At 33.6% G+C, this 22,142-nt stretch overlaps 1 protein-coding gene across 2 annotated transcripts in view; it reads right to left on the reverse strand.

The window, feature by feature from the left end:
- sestd1 (SEC14 and spectrin domains 1) overlaps positions 1–22,142 on the reverse strand; it is a 39,018-nt gene that overhangs the window by 6,781 nt on the left and 10,095 nt on the right. For both annotated transcript variants that reach the window (XM_088605142.1, XM_088605141.1), the window contains exons 4-12: positions 21,542–21,650; positions 19,677–19,767; positions 18,015–18,128; positions 9,642–9,755; positions 9,118–9,212; positions 7,875–7,930; positions 4,215–4,426; positions 1,613–1,735; positions 42–236 (exon numbers count right to left, since the gene is read on the reverse strand). In XM_088605142.1, the coding sequence (XP_088461268.1) occupies positions 42–236; positions 1,613–1,735; positions 4,215–4,426; positions 7,875–7,930; positions 9,118–9,212; positions 9,642–9,755; positions 18,015–18,128; positions 19,677–19,767; positions 21,542–21,650 (1,109 nt within the window). The remainder of the gene's footprint in view (positions 1–41; positions 237–1,612; positions 1,736–4,214; positions 4,427–7,874; positions 7,931–9,117; positions 9,213–9,641; positions 9,756–18,014; positions 18,129–19,676; positions 19,768–21,541; positions 21,651–22,142) is intronic.

Here is a 22,142-nt window from a genome sequence, read left to right on the forward strand (position 1 = left end):
TCATTTCTTTTGTTAAATTAGAATACAACATAAAAACCTACATCTTGAGCAATTCCATGAAACTCATGGGCTGACTGCAGGACATTTTGCCTGAACTCCAGCTGGCTCGCCTGACGGTAGCACACGTCACTCAGCTGTTGCTGGAGGGCTTTCAGTTCCACCAGGTCTTCTTCATCTCCCGCATTGAGCAGGGCACCAATCTGCTGGTTCAACTCCACATACACGGCAAACCATTCCTAAAAATAGGCATAATGCATTCGTAGTGTTTAAGAGCAGGGAAAATCAAACCTAAAAGTCTCAAAACAAATAGTATTAAATGATTACAAAACTGTTAGTATGACCTTTGTTATGACCTATTGTGCAATCAAGATATTCGGTACAGGCAGAATGAACGTTCTGTTCATCCAAAACTATTCAGAATATACAGTATTACTGCCACCTGTTGGTTTTACCACAATATAGCACGCCATGTTTGTATCTGAAGCAGAATATAATCCAGCATTTTCCTTACAGGATACTTCTTTGCAATGGATTTAGAATTGAAATAATAAATCTTTCACTTTGAAACTTTGGAAAAATATTTTCTATTTGAGATTATGATACAATTTTCACGAAAATTAAGTACTGAACGATCATTTCCAAAACAGAGAAAAAAATGAAATGTACTGTTTTCAAGAAATAGAACTGGAAGAAACAAAAATGCTCACAGGCTTAAAAAAAGTGTGTTAAAGTGTATAAATGATTTAAATTTAATTCTTAATCTAAATAATACAATTACTACTAGACTACTTAAATTCTGAAAATATATAGATTCAAAACATATGCTTATTATGTGAATAGAGACACAATCCCCCAGCGATAAACTGATTGAAAACAAAAAAAGCAACTAAAACAACGCACTACAAATGTTATGTCCATAGTGCAAATATAAAGATTTCAGTGTCTCATTCATGCTGTCATAATTTTATGAAAACGAGACATTCTTTTTCCTATTTGTATTTTACCCACTTTTGCAGAGGTTGCGATTCCCCTTTTTCCAAATGACCAACCATCCCATAACATAGCAGAGTATCTGAAATGGATTTCCAGCAGGGAATTTAACAGCAATGGTCAGGATAAAACCTATTTTCTATCCAACATTTACTTGTCATGTTAAAGTCGCCATGACAACAAGCACTCTAAGAGTGGAGCTCAAACTTTAAAGGTTATACATGTATAACACACCATGGCTCTTAAAACACAGTGTCCTGTACTCATACATTATAAAAAGCATTTGTTTTACTCCCTGACTAACTCAAAGTTCTAAACTACATTCAGTAAAATGTGGACTCACTTCACATTCAAAAAGATCATTTAAAATGTTCTCCAAACAGGGTAAAGCAATTTCGCTGTTCATTTCATTAACATTACATATTAATTTATTCAATAAATATTATTAGTGCATGAGGAGCATTAAAATTATAAAATTATTTTAAATGAAATAAATGGGGAAAAACACATGCTTTAATCTGCTTTACTGTAGCTTGATGAGGTTAAGTACTTCATAATTTAAAATCACCAGCTTTATTTCTTTTTAAGGTAGAAAACACTGACAAAGAGGGAATAAACTTACACTGTGCTGACTCTCAATTTCCTCATGTTTCTGCTGTAGAGCCTGGGAAGCTCTAATGGAATCTCCAATTCCCCACTGAGTTCTAAGTTGTTCTGTACCAGGACCCTCCAGCCAATTTACAACCTGTATGGACGTGAAATTGAATAAACCCTTAATTACACTCCATTAGAACCCTGAAAGGCACAACTTATAGTACAACACAAGTAGCACAGGTCCCTCTACTTAAACTGAGGCACAAAAAAAAAACATGAAAAATAAAGTTGACTCTGTACTATAGAAAATTCTGTCTCAAAACAAAGGAATCTGAAGTGAAATAAAGATGTAACCTATTCAATGCATTCCAAGAATAGCAAATTTCATTAACCTCAGGTCATGTCATTCAGGAAGCTGACAGTTTACAAATGATCCAGCGCATTCGTGTGTCTCATTCTACATTTATGTCAATAAGTGAATTAATGAAAGTGCAATTCTCGCGAGATTGGAAAATTGAGTTACCCACTGGTACAAATAAAATTATTGCAAAATGCAAAATTACAAACAAAAAGCACTATTGGATTGTATAAATCGCATGCTTTCCTTCAAATCTAATTGGGTAATGAAATATAAATATTTTCTCTTGTACTATCTCTTTCCTATAAAGGCAATTTTCCATTTCTCGCAATTTCTGCTTATAAAACAAGCTTGGGGCTATTGAATCAATGCAGAGTACATAACCACTCAATCATTTTTTTTTATGAAAGTTGATGAGTAGACCCAGTTTATTCAGGATAAAATATTTGAACAAAAATAAAATGGGCATGCAGACATCTTTATAATTCTTTTATAAATGAAAATTTATTTTTTTCTTAAAAGGGATTAAAAGTCCATAAAGCATGAGCTGTTAAACTGAGAATGAGGTATAGATGACAATTTAACCATCTGTAACAATCGGATTAGATGTTTTAATATTACACCAACAATAGTATAGCAAGTTGCCACATCAGCCACCCTAGACAATGAAAAAAACTTCACTACTGTAAACTACATCAATCCCAGACCAACTCTTGACTACAGCAGCAAAAAGCATCAGCATCATACAAAAAAGCAGAATGATAATGGCAATTTATTTGAGCCCTTCATGCAAATGATCTGTCTTACTAACAAGTCTCACTTTATAACAAAATATAACTTGCAGGCAGAGGTTGGAACATTTATAACATTTTAGTAGCTTTAGAAATTAGCTAAAGTATTAAAGCTAGGAAAATGTACTGCCATAAAAAACATATACTATAGTATTTCTATAATATCCTATTCTTGGCTGCAGTGATATCATGTGATCTCCACAGAAATTAAGTAATGGTGCCTGCACTTAAGTCACTATCTGTCACATTCAAGGGCAAACGTGAAATATGACTGAATATTAATTATGCCACATTCTATCCAATAGCTTGTGCATAAAAGTATTTTTTTAAATCATTATGTGGATAGAATAAAATAAAATAAAAATAATTCTTAATTCTTAAATTCTAGGTTCCATGAACAAATTTTACTGTATTTGGCAAAGTTTTTTTTTAACTATACTCATGAGCTAACTGATTCAGACTGAAGATGTATCCTAATATCTCAGCCATGAGCAGTCTTTATGAGTGTCTTGATGTTGCCTCTCTTTCTTATTTTTTAATATACTAATCCTTATTTAATTTTTTTTCAGTTACTGCTTTATCTATTTATGTTTTTTTAAGTTGATATATTTCTATGGTTTAGGGTGTAGAGAGGAGGGTCAGCAATTTAAGGGATTTATAACTTGGAAAATGTGTTCAGTTGTTGATCTTGTAAAACTTCCAATAAAAGATCTGAACTAAAACATTCTAAAATGAGTTGTTTGAATAAAAGATAATCTAACAAGGCCTCACTATTTTATTTACTGACAGTATGGAAACAGTTAACATTTGGATTTCATTTTATGATTCACTGATTAATCCCCAGTATTGCCATTTTGTTCTTAGTTTTACTAGTTCAGTTCTAGTTCCTATTCAGTACTGTTTATACTTACTGCATCAAAATATATTTTCCAGACTATGAAAGTATATTTTATCTCTATGACTAAAAAATATCCAAATATAAAATGCCATTATGTCTTAAAAAAGCAGCATTAACACATTGTATTCAGTAACTCCACCAAGAGGGAATTTGCAGTTTAATTCACTCCTTAACCTCTATGAGGGGGTCACAGAGCAGCAGTGAAATTCAGTCCACTGAGTGACAGAGCTGTGTCAGGTGAGACTGATAAATCAAACCTTGCAGTATTCTTGATGACAGCCTGCCAAAAAATGACAAGGCATCATTTAAACCAAATGAATATAAAAATAGCAAAATATATAGAAAAAACACTGTACATACAAAAGTAATGACAAAAAATGTAAGAAAATCCTGTAGAACATCAATGTTAAATAAAACCACTCAAAATACTAATAATCCTAATAATAAAAGAGGTGATGCTGAAGCCCAAACTAACACATGTTGTTTCTGGGTTCATACCAACCACACATTAAACATATGTGTGGTAACAGTTAAAAAAAATCCCAAATGGCATTTGTCGGCCACAATCAGACTTGGTCTTTACCTGCATTACTTTTTGCTGAATCTCTTCAAGCTGGGTGCGTTTACTCCTCTGTCTGCAAACCTCCTGGTATTTAGTATACTGCTCTCTCAAGGAGTCCAGCAGCTTCATCACTTGTGGCTGAGCCAGTAGCTCATCATCCATGGGAGACCAGGATACACCACTTTCTGATCCATTGAATCGCCGCTGCTGCAGTTCTGAGAGCAGCTCATGGCCTTTCAAAGCACATTACAGGGGAAAGTTTTTGTGTACAAAATATGAGCTAAAGAAAGATTCACAGAACATTACATTTTTGGGAGAAACAGTCACATGCTAAAACGTAACATAGATGGTAAATGGCTGAGTAACTTGTTGCAAACTCCCCAAAACCTACTGTGTATATCAAATGTCTACACACCCTTATTGAAATTTCAGCTTTTGTTAACAAAGTTTAAAATCAAGGCAAATCATGTCATAACCAACTATATTTAAGTGAAAAATAAATTGATCATTTTTAGGAAAAATAATTAAAATTAAAAAAAAACTTTCAATGCCTTGGTTGCATAAGTGTGTACACCCTTTATAAATGGGGTTGTAACCGTGTTCAGATTTAACCAATCACATTCCAAATCATGTACAAAGGTAATTTGCCTTCACCTTATATCAGCTGAAGTGATTCTGATTAGCCCTAAATAAAATCAGCTGTTCCTATAGGATTTCCCTGAAGGTTTCTTGGTTGCATAGTGCAGAGATAACCAAGGTTCACAGGGATCTAATAGAAGATCTACGGGGCCTTATTGTTGAAAGGTTCAGATCTGGAGAGAGATGCAAAGGAATTTTGAAGGCATTACATATATCATGGAACACTGTAAAGACCATAATTAAGAAGTGGAGGAAATATGGCACCACCAGGATATTGCAAAGAGCATGACGTCCCTCCAAAATTGATGACCGGACAAGGAGAAAGATCATCAGGGAGGCTACCAAGAGACCAACGGCAACTATAAAGGAGCTTCAGGAATCTATGGCAGTAACTGACCACTCCCTGCATATTACAACCATTTAGCGTATTCTCCACAAGTCTGAGCTGTGGGGTAGAATGGCAAGACGGAAGCCATTTCTCACAAATGAGAACGTCCAAGCCTGTAAAAATTTTGCAAGATAACACCTTCAGTCTCTCAAAACCATGACCATGGTGGTGGCATCATCATGATATGGGGCTGCTTCTCTTCAGCAGGGACAGGGACTCTGGTCAGGATAGAGTGGAAAATGAATAGCTCCAAATATCAAGATATTTTGGCACAAAAATCTGTATGGCTCTTCGGCCAGAAAGCTAAGTTAAAGAAGAACTTCACCTTTTAACATGACAATGAACCGAAGCACACAGCCAACCTAACCAAGGAATGGCTTAAAAAAAGGAAGATCAATGTCCTGGAATGGCCCAGTGAGAGCCCAGACCTCAATCGTATAGAAACTCTGACCTAAAAAGGGCTGTGACTGTGTTTCTGACTTAAATATTGTTGTTTACAAGATCTTATTAAAGGAAAAAAAGATCGATATGATTTGTCTTAATTTCAGCCTTTATATCAACAAAAGCAGAAATAGCAATAATGGTGTGTAGACTTTTGATATCTACTGTATATGTAAAGAAGTTCCTCCTGTTCACCATTTTAGTTTCATTGCACGTGTTCTGGTTTGTGATTCATTCCATCGGGGTAACTTTGTCAGTGCCTCTGTGGATTCAGAACTGTTTGGCTGTAACAAGCTCAGTCCTTTAAACCAAGGAACATATCTGTTTGTCTTCTTTACACAACAAAGAGCTGCATATTTTTGTAGCTTGGTGAGAAACACCGTGAACAATATTCTAAATGAGGTCTTATTAGTGCACTTTATACACAACATCCCTTGATTAAAATTCTACACTTTAACTGTATAGCCTGATATTGTTTGCCTTTTCTATTGCTTTCCTAGACTGGAAAAAGTCATAAATGTATTAATATTAAAGCCTAATACTTCTTTATAAGTTTTTTTCTAGAAGTCAGTACTTGTATATGAAGGTCATATTTTTACCACCTATGTTTAACATTCTGCATTTCTCTACATTAAATACCATCTGCCAGATGTTTACCCAGTCTTAAATCTTAATCTTTATGAATTTATTTTGCAGGTTTCAAAATGCTTATACTGCTAATATTTCATTATCTAAAAATAACTAATCACATACACCAGAATCTACATCAGTGATCTTAATCAGTACAAGTAGTGGATCTTTGAAAAGTTACCTTCACTAATTACATCAATCCAATTGGAGCCTTCACTCTGTTTTCTATTTATTAAAGAGTAGTCAATTCAAACACCTGCATTACTTTGTCTTGCAGTTTTAAAAAGTAAGCATTTATTTTGAATTATTATCAATTATTGTATATAATATTCAGTTTGTGTCCAATATTGCTGCTGTTTTTTCAAAACTCTAATAATTTAAACTAAACTTACTTATTTCTAAATCCATGCTGATTATCTCCTAGAATCCTACTGCCATATAAATGAGCCATGAGTTTAGCTGTACTTATTGTTCCTAAAACATTACAATTGAAATAAGACATATTGGTCTACAATTACTATGTTCAGGTTTGACATCATTTATGGATGGTTGATAAATTAGCTATTTTCCGGTCGACTGGTACCGAAATTGAAGCAGGAAGTTTTGACTGAGCCTTGTTGTGCGGAGACAGGCTTTACTGTCAATGATGAAAAATTACTTTGAGACTGGTGTTGATCTAATGTTTGGCAGAGTGCAAATTTCTAGATGTTGTCAACATAACATGCAGGAAGATTAGAAATGTCTTGCATGTAGACATTTCATATCATCCACCTGTTAATGGAAAACGTTGTCTTCTGGCATGACAACTTGTCATCATATAATAAGTTTAAAGGGTTAATTAGACAGTATTAGATAAGTAGTGAATAAATAGTTGCACTTCTTTATCTTTAGATAACGTATACATAGTATATAATAATATAATATACAGTTTCTAAATGGTTAAATGGATTATCCATCCATAAATACAGGAACATTCATACATATCATAGGTAAACACCTACAACATTCAAACTATAATGCTTCTGTTATAGCTTTATTCCTGCTTGTTCTGACAAGCTCTAAATATTTTCAGCACAATAAAAAACTCTCAGGGTACATCAGTAATGTAAAATTGCAATAAGCATACAAAAGATTTGTATGGTTAAAGAATACTATAATACCAGTTCTAAAAACATAATAGTTTAAAGCTGATGTTCTGGTATCACAACAAGTTATAAACTTTGCTGCATTATGTAATTTTATAACTTGCCTTTCTACTGTATCTGTATTTTTGATAAAACAAACCATTAGCAGTAAATTCTAAGTTGCTGTCTTTCAATACTACAACAACATATATAACTGACCATGTATAATGACATCACTTTCTAAAAATAGATATGTTTACAATGTTAATAAGCTTTTTTTTAAAATGCATTATATAAGAGTTAGCAAAAACTATTTCTGTCAAACTCCACAAGACAAAAGTCTACGTTCTTTATCAAAATCCATCACCTAAACACCAGTTAAAATACAAAATTCAATCATATTAAAAAGGTCAATAAAGGCAGGACACATAGCTACTTATATGCAAATGATAAACTTACCGGTCTGTAGAACAGTTTCTGGGTCAAATGAGGGTAGAAAGTTATAATCTGCTGGTCTAAAACACAAGGGTAACAGTTATAAATTCACTGTCACTATTTCATCATGAATAATAGACAGCTAAAGTTAAATCTGAAAAGCAAGAATGCACACAGTGCAGCTGGTGGGGTGGGATTATAGACAGCTTGCCAATAGCTTCCAGAACTTGAACCTTTACTTACATATGTCATTAAATGTAGAGATCAGTTTCATTTCTTTATACTAATCCTCATACTGAGCTTTCATATTGCAGCACAAGACAAATCTGTTTTCTGTAAATCTACCCCAAAGACAGCAGTATAATACAACACTATTATACAACAGTTATAAAACAATAATAAATAGTTCTGCATATCATATGCATGAACTACGTCTTCTTATATTATTACACATTTGTTTACACTTCAACTTTGCTGGAGCACATATTGGGCCCTGTAACGAATATACCCCTGCGTATTACAGGGATCTCAGCCGCCCGGGCCGAGGGAGTTCTCCTTTAGCTCAGCTGGCAAGTTCCCTGTTGTGTGACGCAGGAGACCCGGGTTCGTGCCCACTGAGGGATGAACTGGCAGGGCAGGAGCGGCAAGGGCAGAAACCCCAAGAACCATGACAGCCCAAGAACATCATCACCATTCTCCTTTATTAACTCAATTCAATCATCTGTCCATAGTGATCATGCAATGCAATGATTCATAATAACCACAATTACAAACTGTATTCCATCAATAACGGACATGTTTACATTTAACTGTCTATTGGTTTAACATGTCTGGTATCTCTTGTGAGTAGACAAAAATAAAGAATATCAGGAACTGTTCATTAAAAGTAAAATCCATTAAACAGAGGTCCATTAAATTAAGGTTTAACTGTATATGTATTGCTATGATGGCCTTCATTGTAGAATTCAATCAAAAAAATGATGACCACAAAGACACAAATAGGAACAATAGACTTTTTTCACTGCTTATCATACACTGGGAAACTTTTTTGTCAACACAGATATTAGTGGTTCTATATACGCATGGAGAGTAGAAAATTATTAGTTCAGTATTTCATTTAACCACACATGTTTAAAAAGTATTGTTCAATAATTCACACTAAATGTATATTTTTGCAAATAATGCCTTTGCCAATGAAGACAAGAAAATAATTACTTTAATGAAAATTTTCTTTAAGTCAACTGGAAGAAAGTGTTTGTAGTAATACCTTTCTTTGTCTTGCTGGTTGCCTTTCTCATTCGCATTGATTAAAGCAAGCTCATCCAGAAGAGAGGTGGACTCCTTGGTGAATTTTTCAAATACCTGTTTTACGGGAAAGGAATAATCTTTAAATAGAATTAGCATTTTGGCCAAAAATTAAAACTGAAATATTATCCATTATGGCCAAGTGTGTCACAGTAGGTCCTAACTGCTGTACTGAATTCAAATAAATATAGTCTCTTTTATCAATCAAATGTCTTACCTATCCCAGTAAATTAATGTTTAAACAAATTTTGATTTAAATATTTTCAAAGAATGTATTTTTATATTAAAATGTCACGGATATTTTAATTGTTTCTGAAAAATATTAACATATAGAAAACAGAAGCACTTAATCTACCATCAAGATCAAAAGTAACAAGCTTTTCCCAGGTCTGATTATTGTATGATGCTTAACTTCACCTTTAAACAATGTAAAGCATTTTCTTATATAGCACATGAGGTTATGATCGACAAGTAATGATAACTTACCAATCTTTTGTTTAGCCAGTCCATGTGGTCATAGAGGAGACTGCCACCAAACTCTTCAGTGAGCTGGCATGGCTCAATGTACCGAGTCAGTTTATTGGCAGAGACTAAAATAACCTGCAGCACCAGAGAGGGAAATAAAACTAACATTATAGCAAAGTGTCTGCATTTAAAAAAAAATAGAAATATTTTTGAACATGTCAAAAACAACAATGAATAACATGAGTCACACAATTTAACACCATACAAATTGTGACCACCAAGTACAGTGCCAACACAAAACAATTACATGATTACTCAAGCCATTCAAATGTAAAATAGAAATCTGTGCAAACACCGGGCACTTCTGAAAAGCTTTCAATGCAGATGGCAGATGCTTACATTAGTTTTAGCTGGATGTGCTGTGAAATACGATTTCAAATTAGAAGTAGATATCAATACAAGCTAGTAGTGTTTGAACTTCCTCCCAGCTGGATTATAAATGTTAATCTTATTCAACGGAATCCATAAAACTCTGTACTGGTTGCACTTTATCCAGGTATCGTAAAGTAACACTTTCAAGCTCTCAAGATTTAAACGGGAACTGCAATGCTATTTTTAAATTTGGGGGTTAGAAAGAATCAGCATTTGTAATGGCATTTCAAACCAGAATGAAAGTAAAATGTACACAGTAACTTGTAAATTGGAGGTTTTACATCACAAACTTCCAGATATGAGCAGTGCAACATTGCTGTCATTGTCTGCGATTAAGAACGAGGCAACAAAACATCCAGTATGGTGAAGTGGCCCTTTTGCATTGTAAACAAACAGGCTTGTGAATACATCTCTTTTAAGCCAATAGAAATATTGCTCTCGGATGGTTTTGCTGACAAACACTGCTTACTTGTTAACTCTGTGTGCTGATCACATTGGAACACTTCTGTTGGGAAATGTGTGCTGCACAACCTGTGCTTATTCGCTCGTACATTGCATTACATTAGTCATTATAGGGACTAGTGAGCAGGAAGGGCTGCTTCATGTTGCAATTCATGCAAACTCTCACTCTTGCCCGTGGCGACACCAGTAGTTTGTGACAACAATACCGACTGACAGTACTTTCACAAAGTTCACAATTTTGTCCTTTATTCACAATTTGTAAAATTTGTCTATCACATCAATTAACTTATTTTGTTCCAAAGATTTAAAAAAATGATCTGAGAAATTTGGACTACAGTTCCACTTTATTTTTGTGATTTAATAAGTAAATAAGTTATTACAATTTCTGATTATTTGTAAAAGAACATTAAAGGAGTTTTCAGTTACTAGCAACAAAAGGATGGGATGGGAAAGATACAAACCCTGAAACACCTACATTTTATTAAATTTTCATAAATGTAATTAATCATTTAAATAAGGATGTTTTTGTTTCACCACTTTCATGCTTGTGATCCAGCTCAATCACTGTTTCTCACAGCAATTACATTTAAGAATAGTACACAATTCAAATTATTAACAGCTAGCTCACATTTTCACTAAAACTAACATCACTTTTAGTTAACGCTTAATTAAAACAAAGCCATAACATATCCCTATATCACAAAACCATATAAACGGAAAAATCTGGTTTATGTTAAATGTTACTGAAAAATGTTGCTTTTATCCAGTCCAATTAAAAATATTCTACAGGAAAACAAGGAAAAGACATAAGTTAAGGTTGTGCTTTAATGCCTGTTTCTACACAGATGGCCAGCTATGAATGCTACACACAGCATTTTTATTAGAAACTCATTCACAAACATACCTTGTTTGGGTTTTCAAACCTTAATTTAACAATTATGAGAAAATCAATAAAAAGTACAAAGTTTCCATTATAAAACAAACAATAAATTCAGGCCTATAACAAACATAAATATCACTCATTTACCTATTCAAAAAATGCAAGGGAATTACTTTAGACCCACAGCTCCTAGGGGACCCCTCTGTCTGCTGGTTTTCGTTCTAGCAGAGCTCTTAATCACCAGTGCTAATTGATGCCTTTAATTGATCTGCTTGCTTGTTAAGACATTTATCTTGTTCTTCACTTAGTTCTTGGCTTAAAAAATACCCTAATTCAGCACAAAGAACTTAATGCACTTCCTTCTTCATTTGTGTAAGAGTTCACTCTATTATTACTGACTAATAAATTGATAACCTATTATCAACTGTTGAAAATGTGCAAGTGTGAAACTCTGCATTAAATACTCCTGACAATGTGTGTCTTTTTTTCTGTTCTGTAGTGGACCAGTTGGTTACATTTACACACAGTTCTGAAACTCTGAAATGGGTACAGGGTTGGCATCTTTTACAAATCCCATACAAAATTTCAAGAGCTGACTACAGAACATGGGTAGTGCAAAACCAAGAGCGCTCAATTCCTTGTACCAGGATGGGGAACCACTTTTAGAATCTAATCAATCAGCCCTAATGGTTTTAAGAAAAAAACATACCCAGAGTGTACATTTATCTTCAGGTGGTCCACAGATGCTTCCTGTGTTTGAGAATCAATTCATTGATTCATTCATATATTGACTTCAAACCAATTTATGGAATACACACATATCCCAATGTAAACTACTGACAAGCTCTTTTGCTGCAGGCTTTTTCACATTTCTACGGCATGTTCTTTTATTATTTTTTAAATCTAGTTTGTCCTGATTCGACACTGCACTATAAGCATGCACAACAACAGTCAGCAGATGTCCCTGCAGATGCTTGCTGCTAAATCAACACCAGGCAAAACAGAAGTTGGCTCTTGTACAAACAAACCCCATAAAACTCCTAGAGCTAAAGAGGAGGAGAAACAGAAAAATATATATTTTAATCAGCTGCTTGGAGTTCTGCACATTACAGCATCTTTGAAAAATAGCAAGTCTTAAAACTATACTTTTTTTTAAAATGATTTTATTCTAAAGTCCATGCCTAATAATTTAACATTGCGTCTTTCATGTCATGGTATCTCAAAGAGCTTTACAGTAATAAGTCAGCAGCACATTAGTAGAAAGAACATGTTGAAACATGGGAAAAACTGGCATTTATGTTTTAAAATTTATTAAATGCTTGCCTGAAGAAATTTTAGAAAACAAATGGTGACAGGGAATTTTAAGTCTCATGTAGAGTGTTTCACAGTTGTGATACTATTTGTGTAGAAGGCCATGTTGTACTCTGTATGGAATCTTGTCGTAGGGAAACACAGTAAATGGGAATCTGTAGTGTAATGTTACTGTGTTTCACCAGAATGACCAGTACCAATCATGCTCAATTCATCCAGGTTTTCCAGTTTGTTTAGTGGACTCAGAAGCTTTACTTTTCTCTTATCAGTACTGAACAACAAATACATTGTAGAATCTGATCTGAGTGTCATCAGAGTGGAGTAAGAAACACAGTACCACCAAGGATGACCTGGCTTAATGGTAACATGCTAGATGCTAGAGAAAAGAGGGTTCAAAACTGAGTTTTGTGGAACACAAGAAGTCACTAAATGGGTGTCAGACACAATGCAAGGATTCCTTGATTACTTCTGTGACAAAGGGGACCAGACCTGAAAAACTGGAATGGGATAGAGGCAGCAAGTTATAGAACACATTTGATGTACCTTGTCATTCACAGTAGACTGAGATATTGCCGATAGAACACACTTTGCTCAAGAAGAACATAAAAAAGGTTATTCAGATCACACAGTTCCTCATGGTACATCATCCTATACCTCAATTAGCTTAGGAACTGTAAAACTGGGAACAGTTGCTGGTTTGAAACATTGTATATATACTTGAAGACGTGAAGCCCATGATTAAATAGAAATTCTCAGCATAAAGTAGATGAGATAGGATATCTTGTCCCTTCCAAAAATCACCTCAAATGCTAAAATAAGGGACAACAATCATTTATACAAAATGGATTGAGGAAGATGGATTTTATGCAGACAAAAAAGAAAAAAGCACCTTGTAGTATAGCTAAATACAGTATAAGTTACAGACTATAATTTGAAAGCAGTGAGTACAATTTCTAAAATTAAACTATAAGAAAATGGATAACCCCAGTATTTGTTATTGTACTTAAAAAAGCAAATGAAATAACCAATTATTTCAACCTCATGGAAAACAGTTTAATAATACCCTTGGCAGATTTCTCTTAAAGCACTGCTTTGATACCTTTGATTTATATTACATATTGCTACCATGATGAAAAATGCAATACTTGATTCAGTCACTAACTGATCAACTGCCAAAACACTTCACAGAAGTACAAGTTTAGCTCTGGGTGGGGGGTAAATGCACTACATTCTACATGCCATGGAGATAAATTCAAGTGTTTTGACAGCTTGTAAAGCTGTGAAATTCTATAGGATTTAACATCCCCCTTTGTCTTCATAGGGAAGCTCTTCATTTCTGTCTTTTAATCCTTAGGTAATACAAAAGAAGACTAAATGTGCAACCATAAACAAGCATTTCCACTTATTAACATTCCTCCACATGAAGGCCAATGAGAAACATGAATAACTCTGAATGAATCTCCGATAGCAGTTTCCTGTGTAGACAACAGCTGATAGTAATTCCACTGGGCAGCTATGAAACAAAATCTGCTTCTTCTTACCTTTAACAAAATAAAAACCATGCTAGCGTCTATAGCTATTGTTTTTACCCAGACTCACACAGCTTAAATATTTAAATAAAAATAACATTAAAAACATGGTTCTAACTGTTCTGGTCTCTGGAAGCATATTTACAATATATTAGCTCCCTGCTTGATGATACCTTTCAAATATAGGATTTCAGTGAAATGACATCCCTATCAACTTGTTGAGGTGCTTTCTAACCAATACAGCATTGTTAATGCAGCTCATCCTAAAGTTATTAGTTAAGAAATCTGTCAATTTCAACACTTCTGTTCTAAAAAAGCACAAAATGCAGAAAAAGTACACAAATATCTGGTATTCCTCAATACAAAAGTAAACAAACCACTGGTAAACAAACGTCATAAGAAAATGAGCTTTAATCTACACTATAGTGTTTGAAAATGCTTTGATAAATCTCAGTAACTATAAATATTCAAATATCAAAAAGTCAACTTTCCTAAATTAAACACACCCTTTTATAAAAACAATTAGATATAACATCCACACATGATAAAACTGAATCCTAATTCTGGATTCTAGACCATCTGGTGAACAAAATAAGTTATGAGGACGGCTTGAGGGTGATGCCTGGCCCAGATTGTCAGTCAAATCAGTTGGTTTGTTTCTTCTGTACTACCACTGGGGAAATAAGTGTAAGAGGCAGTCTCTGTTGAAAATACTATTCAGCTTTCTTTTTTATTACACAATGTAGTACTGTGCTAACATATCACCTGTGCAGTAAAAGCAAGAACCCCAAAAACTGCCACTAAATGTGCAATACATGTTGCAAGAACAGCAGGTTTGACTTGCATGCTAACTAACCTGTCTGGAATGCAATCTAACAGATTGGACAGAGATTGTGCAACATTCACATACATACAAACCTTAACCTACTTTATTTTTAAAAAGATAATATAATGCATCAATAAATACAATAAACTGTATTTGGATTATATACATATATGTCTCTTTGGAAAATATGAGAATGTTAAGCTATAACTACATGTTTTATCTTGCAAGTTTAAACATAAAACAGATTAAGGAAAGATACTGAATGATTTATGGAGAAAAGGAAAACATCATATCTGTCTTATGCATATTTCACACCAATATCAATTCAGTCAAAAGGCAATGGGTCAGAACCAAGAAAGGCTTGTTCTAAACTCAATCAAACTACATCGTTCTAGATTCCTCTCGATATTTTGCAATTTTTCCTTAAAATATCAAAGTTTAACTTCCCTAAAGAGTGTAGAATTACACATCAGCTTTTTCTAGTAGATAAAGAATAAAGTTATTTTTTAATGTAGTACAATAATTGTAGAACACTTGTAATGTATCCACAGACTACTTAAGACCCTGCTAAATTATATGCAGTAAAAGCATTCAATTCAAAATGGAAAAAAGAATAAAGAAAATGTATTCTGAAATGCCCAGAGTTTTTACGTATAGGAAAAAAATATCCGTATGTATTTCTATAGAATGCAAACCACATATCCAAGGAATACCTTCGAATTCAAACTATTAATAAGAACCTAGGGTCTCAACTGGCAAAATAAAAGCAGATGCATTTAGTTACTTAGAAAGTACCTCTTTATTCAAACAGTACTACTGTAAACTTTAAAAAAATGTACTATATTTTCAAACCTGTGAAACTGACTCCGGGAAGAGGTTATATACATTATTGGGACGAACTATAAGCAACAAAATAAAGAAAGTCTGCCCAAATAACCATCTCCAATTTGTGACCTCTCTTATGTTCTTACATTCAGTGTTTGCAATAAAACAGTAGAATTTGTGTCATGAATACTTAAAAAAAAATAATTTATAAACTTTCAGTCACTAGTTATCAGAAAAAACAGCACTTGAACCTTTAATTTAAGCTTTTACTCGATGTATAAACATTAAGGTGTGCTCAATATTTATGACAGTTCTGAAATTGCACATAAAAGGTATTTACCAGAAATTCTGTTAATCTCATTACAATTAAGGCACACGCTCAAACCACGTCGTCAGAAAGACTGCCCTAATTATCTTCCACTTTTAAAATTTAAAACTACCTCTTGAATATAGGATTCTGCTGAACTGCACTCTGCCTATAAAACCTGTGCAACATGGCCAGTAAGGGTTTCGATGGCAAAGAAAAGCAACCCCAATTATTTTTTCCCCTCACTTTAGCGAATTCAGAAACTAATGTACTGATCCCTGTAGGCCAAGGCTGATCACTCAGCACAACCAACATGCACCACCAGCAAACCTAACTGCATAACTCACATTGCATTCTTCCCTGAGTGAGACACTAGAGACCTGCTGCAACTACTTTTATGAAAAAAATAGGACAACATACATCATTCACAGTACATCAATCTTCAAAACATTTCAAAATTGTTATTCCCCAATCACAATAGCTGCTAAAATCTTGAAATCTGGATGCATAAACATGAGCCATTGCCATTAGCAATTGTTTATTGTACATTTGAATTTATAAAACATAAGAGAACCAGATTATCACACAATACTTTTAAACCCTTAATTAAATTGCCCTAATCTCAACAGGAACCCCAGCTAGCTATTTTTTGTTCGCCTTATTAATAATTATCTGTACAATAATTAGTTGCTTACATAGTCTAAACCTCTCATAGTCTATTTATAAGATAGAAGCCACACAAGTGTAAATTACAGTACATTGTATGTTTTTTATTCTAATATAGTGGCTATATGCATGAGCACCACGTTTCTTGTTCAAACCCTTTAACAATTAAAACCCTTAATTAAGCAAATTAAAAGCCTGTAATAAAGCAGTCATATTTACTGCTAACATTGATTCAGCCTATACAATACTATGCTTCTTCTTCTTCAGCACACATTTGCCATTATAACTTTGAATTGCGAAATAATGACTTGTGTTGTACAATACCTTTGTTTTCAGGCTGAACAAGGAATCAATTTCAGTTGGAGTTAATAATATGCAAAGTCAACTACAATGGATATAAAAAGTCTACACACCCTTATTGCCTTATTGAAATTGCAGGTTTTTGTGATGTAAAACCAGAAATCAAGATAAATCATATCGGACATTTTTCCATTTTTAATGTGACCTGTCATTTCATATCTAAATTTTTAACGCTTTTAATTACAGTTTCTAAATGACACCTATAGAACAAAATATTAAAACTTATCAACATTTCAAATTGATTATTATTATGCTGTCTCATAAAGATGTGGCTGTCCCTCATCAACATCATAAAATGTCCTTGTGCCCCTAGTGGCATTTTCCCACAATGGTCAATGAGCGCAGTGGTATTTTAAAAACAAAATTACAGCCTTCATTTGGCACAGAAAAAAAATCAAGGCTTAACCTTTAGATGGAAAAACAAAACCCAACCGATATATTTAGCCACAAGTCCAAAACTGTAAAATAATTACGGTTTAACCTTTCCTATCCTATTACAAACTAAAAGGATCCTAGAAACAACTCCTGGGCTTAATCCTTCCATCTGGGGAAAACCCAAGTCAAAGTTTCAGTATCCATACTTATCCTCAACAATGACTTTACCATCAACCATCAATGAACCACATTAGGGGTTTAAATCCCCATATCCCTGTGGGCAGTACCATTGTATCCCGCACGGAAAGGCTATGGATACACAGCAAAAACTAATACAAATACATAAGACACAGGCAAAGATCTTGAGGATTTTTCATTTAAAAAAATAATACATTTAAATGTCTTTAGTCACATTACTTACCTCAAAACCTAGTCTGTCCTTTTCTTTCCAGAAACAGAAATGGGTAACTTTCTTGTCCCAAAACTCATCAGGTTTCACAACACAAACCAGAGAGACTTCAGCAGGAATAACATTCTAGAAAGGTACATGAAAAATATTTTTCTTTCATGTAAGGATTTTCATAAAACAGCTATAACTTTAGAAAGTCACATTTGTATAAAAAGTATCAATGTTCCAATGGTTGTTTTCAGGCAATACGCTTTTAACAAAAAATAAGCTAACATAACATTGTTTTTTTATTAGATCACCAAGAACTTGTCCTTAAGAGGCAGTTATTCTCAACAAATATAACATATTCAGTACAGTACAAATTATGCCAAGAATAAGCACACAATTAAATCTGTTATGTTCAGTCTGTACTTATAATGAAAGGAGGCTTGTAACTACTGCCAAATTTACAATTCACAGTCTCAATGAGCTTGAAAGCATAACCTGCTGTGGGTTTAATCCACCTTGCCTATTTATAATTTATTATTATGATATCTACTGACTGTCTGAGTTGAGGTCCAATTTGGATATTTTCAGAAAAAAAACAAGCCTCTATGCATCTCATACATTTTTATATATAAAGAAAAAAGTACATGAAATTAAAGCTAAAAGATGACATAAGATGTTTAATGTATTTTCTACATACATTTCAAAACAGTACTATATACACAATACAATATAAAAAACATGTATTAAAGACACAGACAGCATTGTGGTACCCCTTCACAAGCTAAGACCACTTCAGAAAAAAATAAAATCTGTATGCCACAACAGATTAATGCTACAGCAAGTAGAGATTTTCTGTGTGTAATTTAGTCATGTTCAGAACCTTTTGGACAGTGAAAAAAAATCTGGCAAACACTTTTACACAACACATTCAATTTTCCCTGACAAAATCAGGTCATTGCAGAGCTGGCTTTAGTCATACTAATAATCCCAGGAACACAGAACACAAGAATTATAGCATTAATATATTTTTGTATTAATATATATTCATATATTCAATGTATTGGACATGTAATTGCACAAAAGAAAGAATAATAACAAATAATTATAATTTTCCATGTTTAACACTATGTCCAAAGCCTCCCTTGCAAAAAAAAATATCTCAGCTGTTCATTGCTGTACAAACACCAAATCTTTAGAAAGAAAAGGCCTGAATAAATATGAAGATTGTTTAGACTAAGAATTTACAATATTGTGATGTCTACATTTAGCTTATCGCCCCCAAAAAAATATTTAAATATTGTTAAACAGTAATAGAATTAAATAATAATCAAATTAATCTTTTTACTGTACCAATATTTTCAGCATGAAAATTTAGCCAATAATTCAAAAATACATGAACTGTTATTTTCCTTAGAATTCATATTATTTCAACTGCAAAGTACCTTCATATACACATTATCTTTTACTGTGAATTGTTTAATGTCTGTTTTGTGAATATTCATGAATTTTATGATTAACTAATTAGCATAATAGCAACTCCAGCTGGCTTGGACGCAAATAAGAATCAAATGTACAATGGGGAATACTTAACCAGTAGCTATATTAAAAGCCTTCCTCCCATCAAATCATGACCAAACACAATGGAGACAAACATAATACTGATGTTCTTTTTAAATGTTTTTTTACCTGCAGCATTAACACCACTGTCTTGACTATATTCCACTGTGATTTTCTTCCATCAACTATCACAGTAAATCCTCTAGCTTTGCATTTCTCACTGGAAGAAAAAAGAATGACATCTTTTTTAAAGTCATCTAAATGATAGAAAAGCAAAAGCTTATCTCACTAAAACACTAAGAATGAAGACTTGCGCTACATAAAAATATAAAGTCAGATTTGTTTCTCTATATGTGATGGAGAAGCTATGCTATTTTCGTACGAACAATTCAGATTTTTTGGTTGTTGAGCCTTCTTCAAGTGTGAGAGTGCAGCCGAAAAAATTGCTTTTCTTTTACATTTTTGTGGAATTAACATTTTCTCTTAGCATTTGTATGTAAACAGAACTCAAATTTATTACTGTTTTGGAATGAAGCCTGTCATACTGAAATATAATGCTCTACATTGGACTTATTTTCTAGCACAATATGTTACTCATCTGTCATCAAGAATACATTCCCTGAGGATTGGTTAGATATGTTGAGGCATTGTGTTCATTTTTATGTCAACAGAAGGACATGCAGTGCTCACATTCCCAAACAATACTGTGTTCCGAAACAGTGTTCCTAAAGCACATACCATGGGAAATCTCTCTGAAACACCAGATTTATTTTCCAAAAGCACAGCTGGCTTTAGGTTTTGAGAAAAACAGTTTATAATAAATAGCACTTTTTTTTTCCAAATTGTAATAAGAGAGCCAATTACGTTTTTAATGTAATTGTTCCAAAAACGAACAGGCTTCAAGTTTGTTAAAAGAATTCGCAAAGGTGCAAGATAATACAAGGATTGTTAGTAGGTACTTTTAAGGTACTGCTGTAGTCTACATGATGCAAAGGTTGGTTAACAATAGTTGAAGTGGATTATGCAAAATTTCAACTTGAAATCATAAGAGAGATGGATGAGCAAGCAATCAAAAAGAAAGTGAACTGCTTTTAAAATAATCAGTTTTAAACTAACATCTGCTCATTGATCTTTCTTTTACAATTTTAATGCAGTTATTTCCACGTACTGGAAAAATGGACTAAAAGAGTGAGAAACCACGAGTAAAGATTTTTATTTTTAACCAGTTCTTCCACAAATATGCAAAAAGGAACTACGAGAAAGCACTACACCTAGACATGTTAAGTGATAATCACAGTCACAACTATCACATCATATGCCAGATGCAGGATATTCAATACAGAAATGTACTTGGTGAAACATATTTTAGGACATAAACTGCAACACCACCAGATGAATGCGGTCAATGATTATTGTTCCACTGCTCTGATTCTCATATCACAGAGATTTAAATTTGGGTTGGGAGAGCTCCCCCGTATTAATGGTATCTAGAACCATTAATAATTTTATTAACAAAGTCTTCAATAAAACAGGTTTTTGACACACTATCATCAATAATATGGCTGACACATTCCTATTTCAGTTTAATAGACTATACTTTTAAAATGACTGACCACTGTTATCTCACTTCTCTCACTATGAATAAAAAGGATTCTGTACAATTTACAGTACAAACCCATGTGCTGTCAATAAATTGATTGTAACGCTTCCAAAGACCTTCAAAATATATTGCATCATCTATTTTAATCAATCCTACCTGAAAACATAAACTGATTTAAGAAAGCAGGTTAAGAGAAAAGGGTTTTTCCAAAGCAAGAGGATGCACATAGACACTGTAAACCAAATACTGTTACAAATTACAGACCATAACAGAACACAGAAAAAAACTAAATATTTAAATAGTTTTGTGTATGTTACCAACATATTCTTCACCATGGAAAACTGTACAGAATTATGCTTCATAAAAAAAATCAATAAGATTCCAACTCAGTCACCTTGGTATGCTAAGTAAATAGTCCAGCGTGGAGCTGAGCTCATCCATACTTGTCTGGTCTGAACAAAGAGGAATCGTCAGTATTAGGCCACTCCGTCTGTCTTTCCCTCCTAAAAATAAAAATTGAAATGACATGTTCATCAAAATGACTTGACTCCCTATTGGAAGTCTTAAGTGCTTCAACATAAAAAGGTTCTTACAAAGGTTCAGACAAACTTTTGTCCACAACCCTCCGACTAGCCCAGCCAACAAACTGAATAGTGAGAATAGGGAGAGCAGTGTCTTGGAAACAATATTTCAATGATCTCAGAGCATGCTTTAGTTGTTGTTTGTAGTTTGAAAAGAGGGACTGAACACAGGAACATTTGTTTATATACAGCACTTTGTCATTTAAGCATCATTAAGATGTCACTGTTATGTGCATGCTACACCTGCCTGAATGTCTAAGCCATTCATTTGGAAGAATGTTTTTGCAAGCAGTTCAATGATAATTGTTACTTAACTTTTACCAGATAAAAGTTAGAACACTACTTTAATTCACTCTACCTACAATACAAGAGAAAGTAATTGTTTAAAATTTAAGGCAGTCTTTATTTGTACCT

This window comes from Lepisosteus platostomus, chromosome 14 (assembly GCF_059453375.1).
Source record: "Lepisosteus platostomus isolate fLepPlt1 chromosome 14, fLepPlt1.hap1, whole genome shotgun sequence".
Lineage (NCBI taxonomy): Eukaryota > Metazoa > Chordata > Actinopteri > Semionotiformes > Lepisosteidae > Lepisosteus > Lepisosteus platostomus.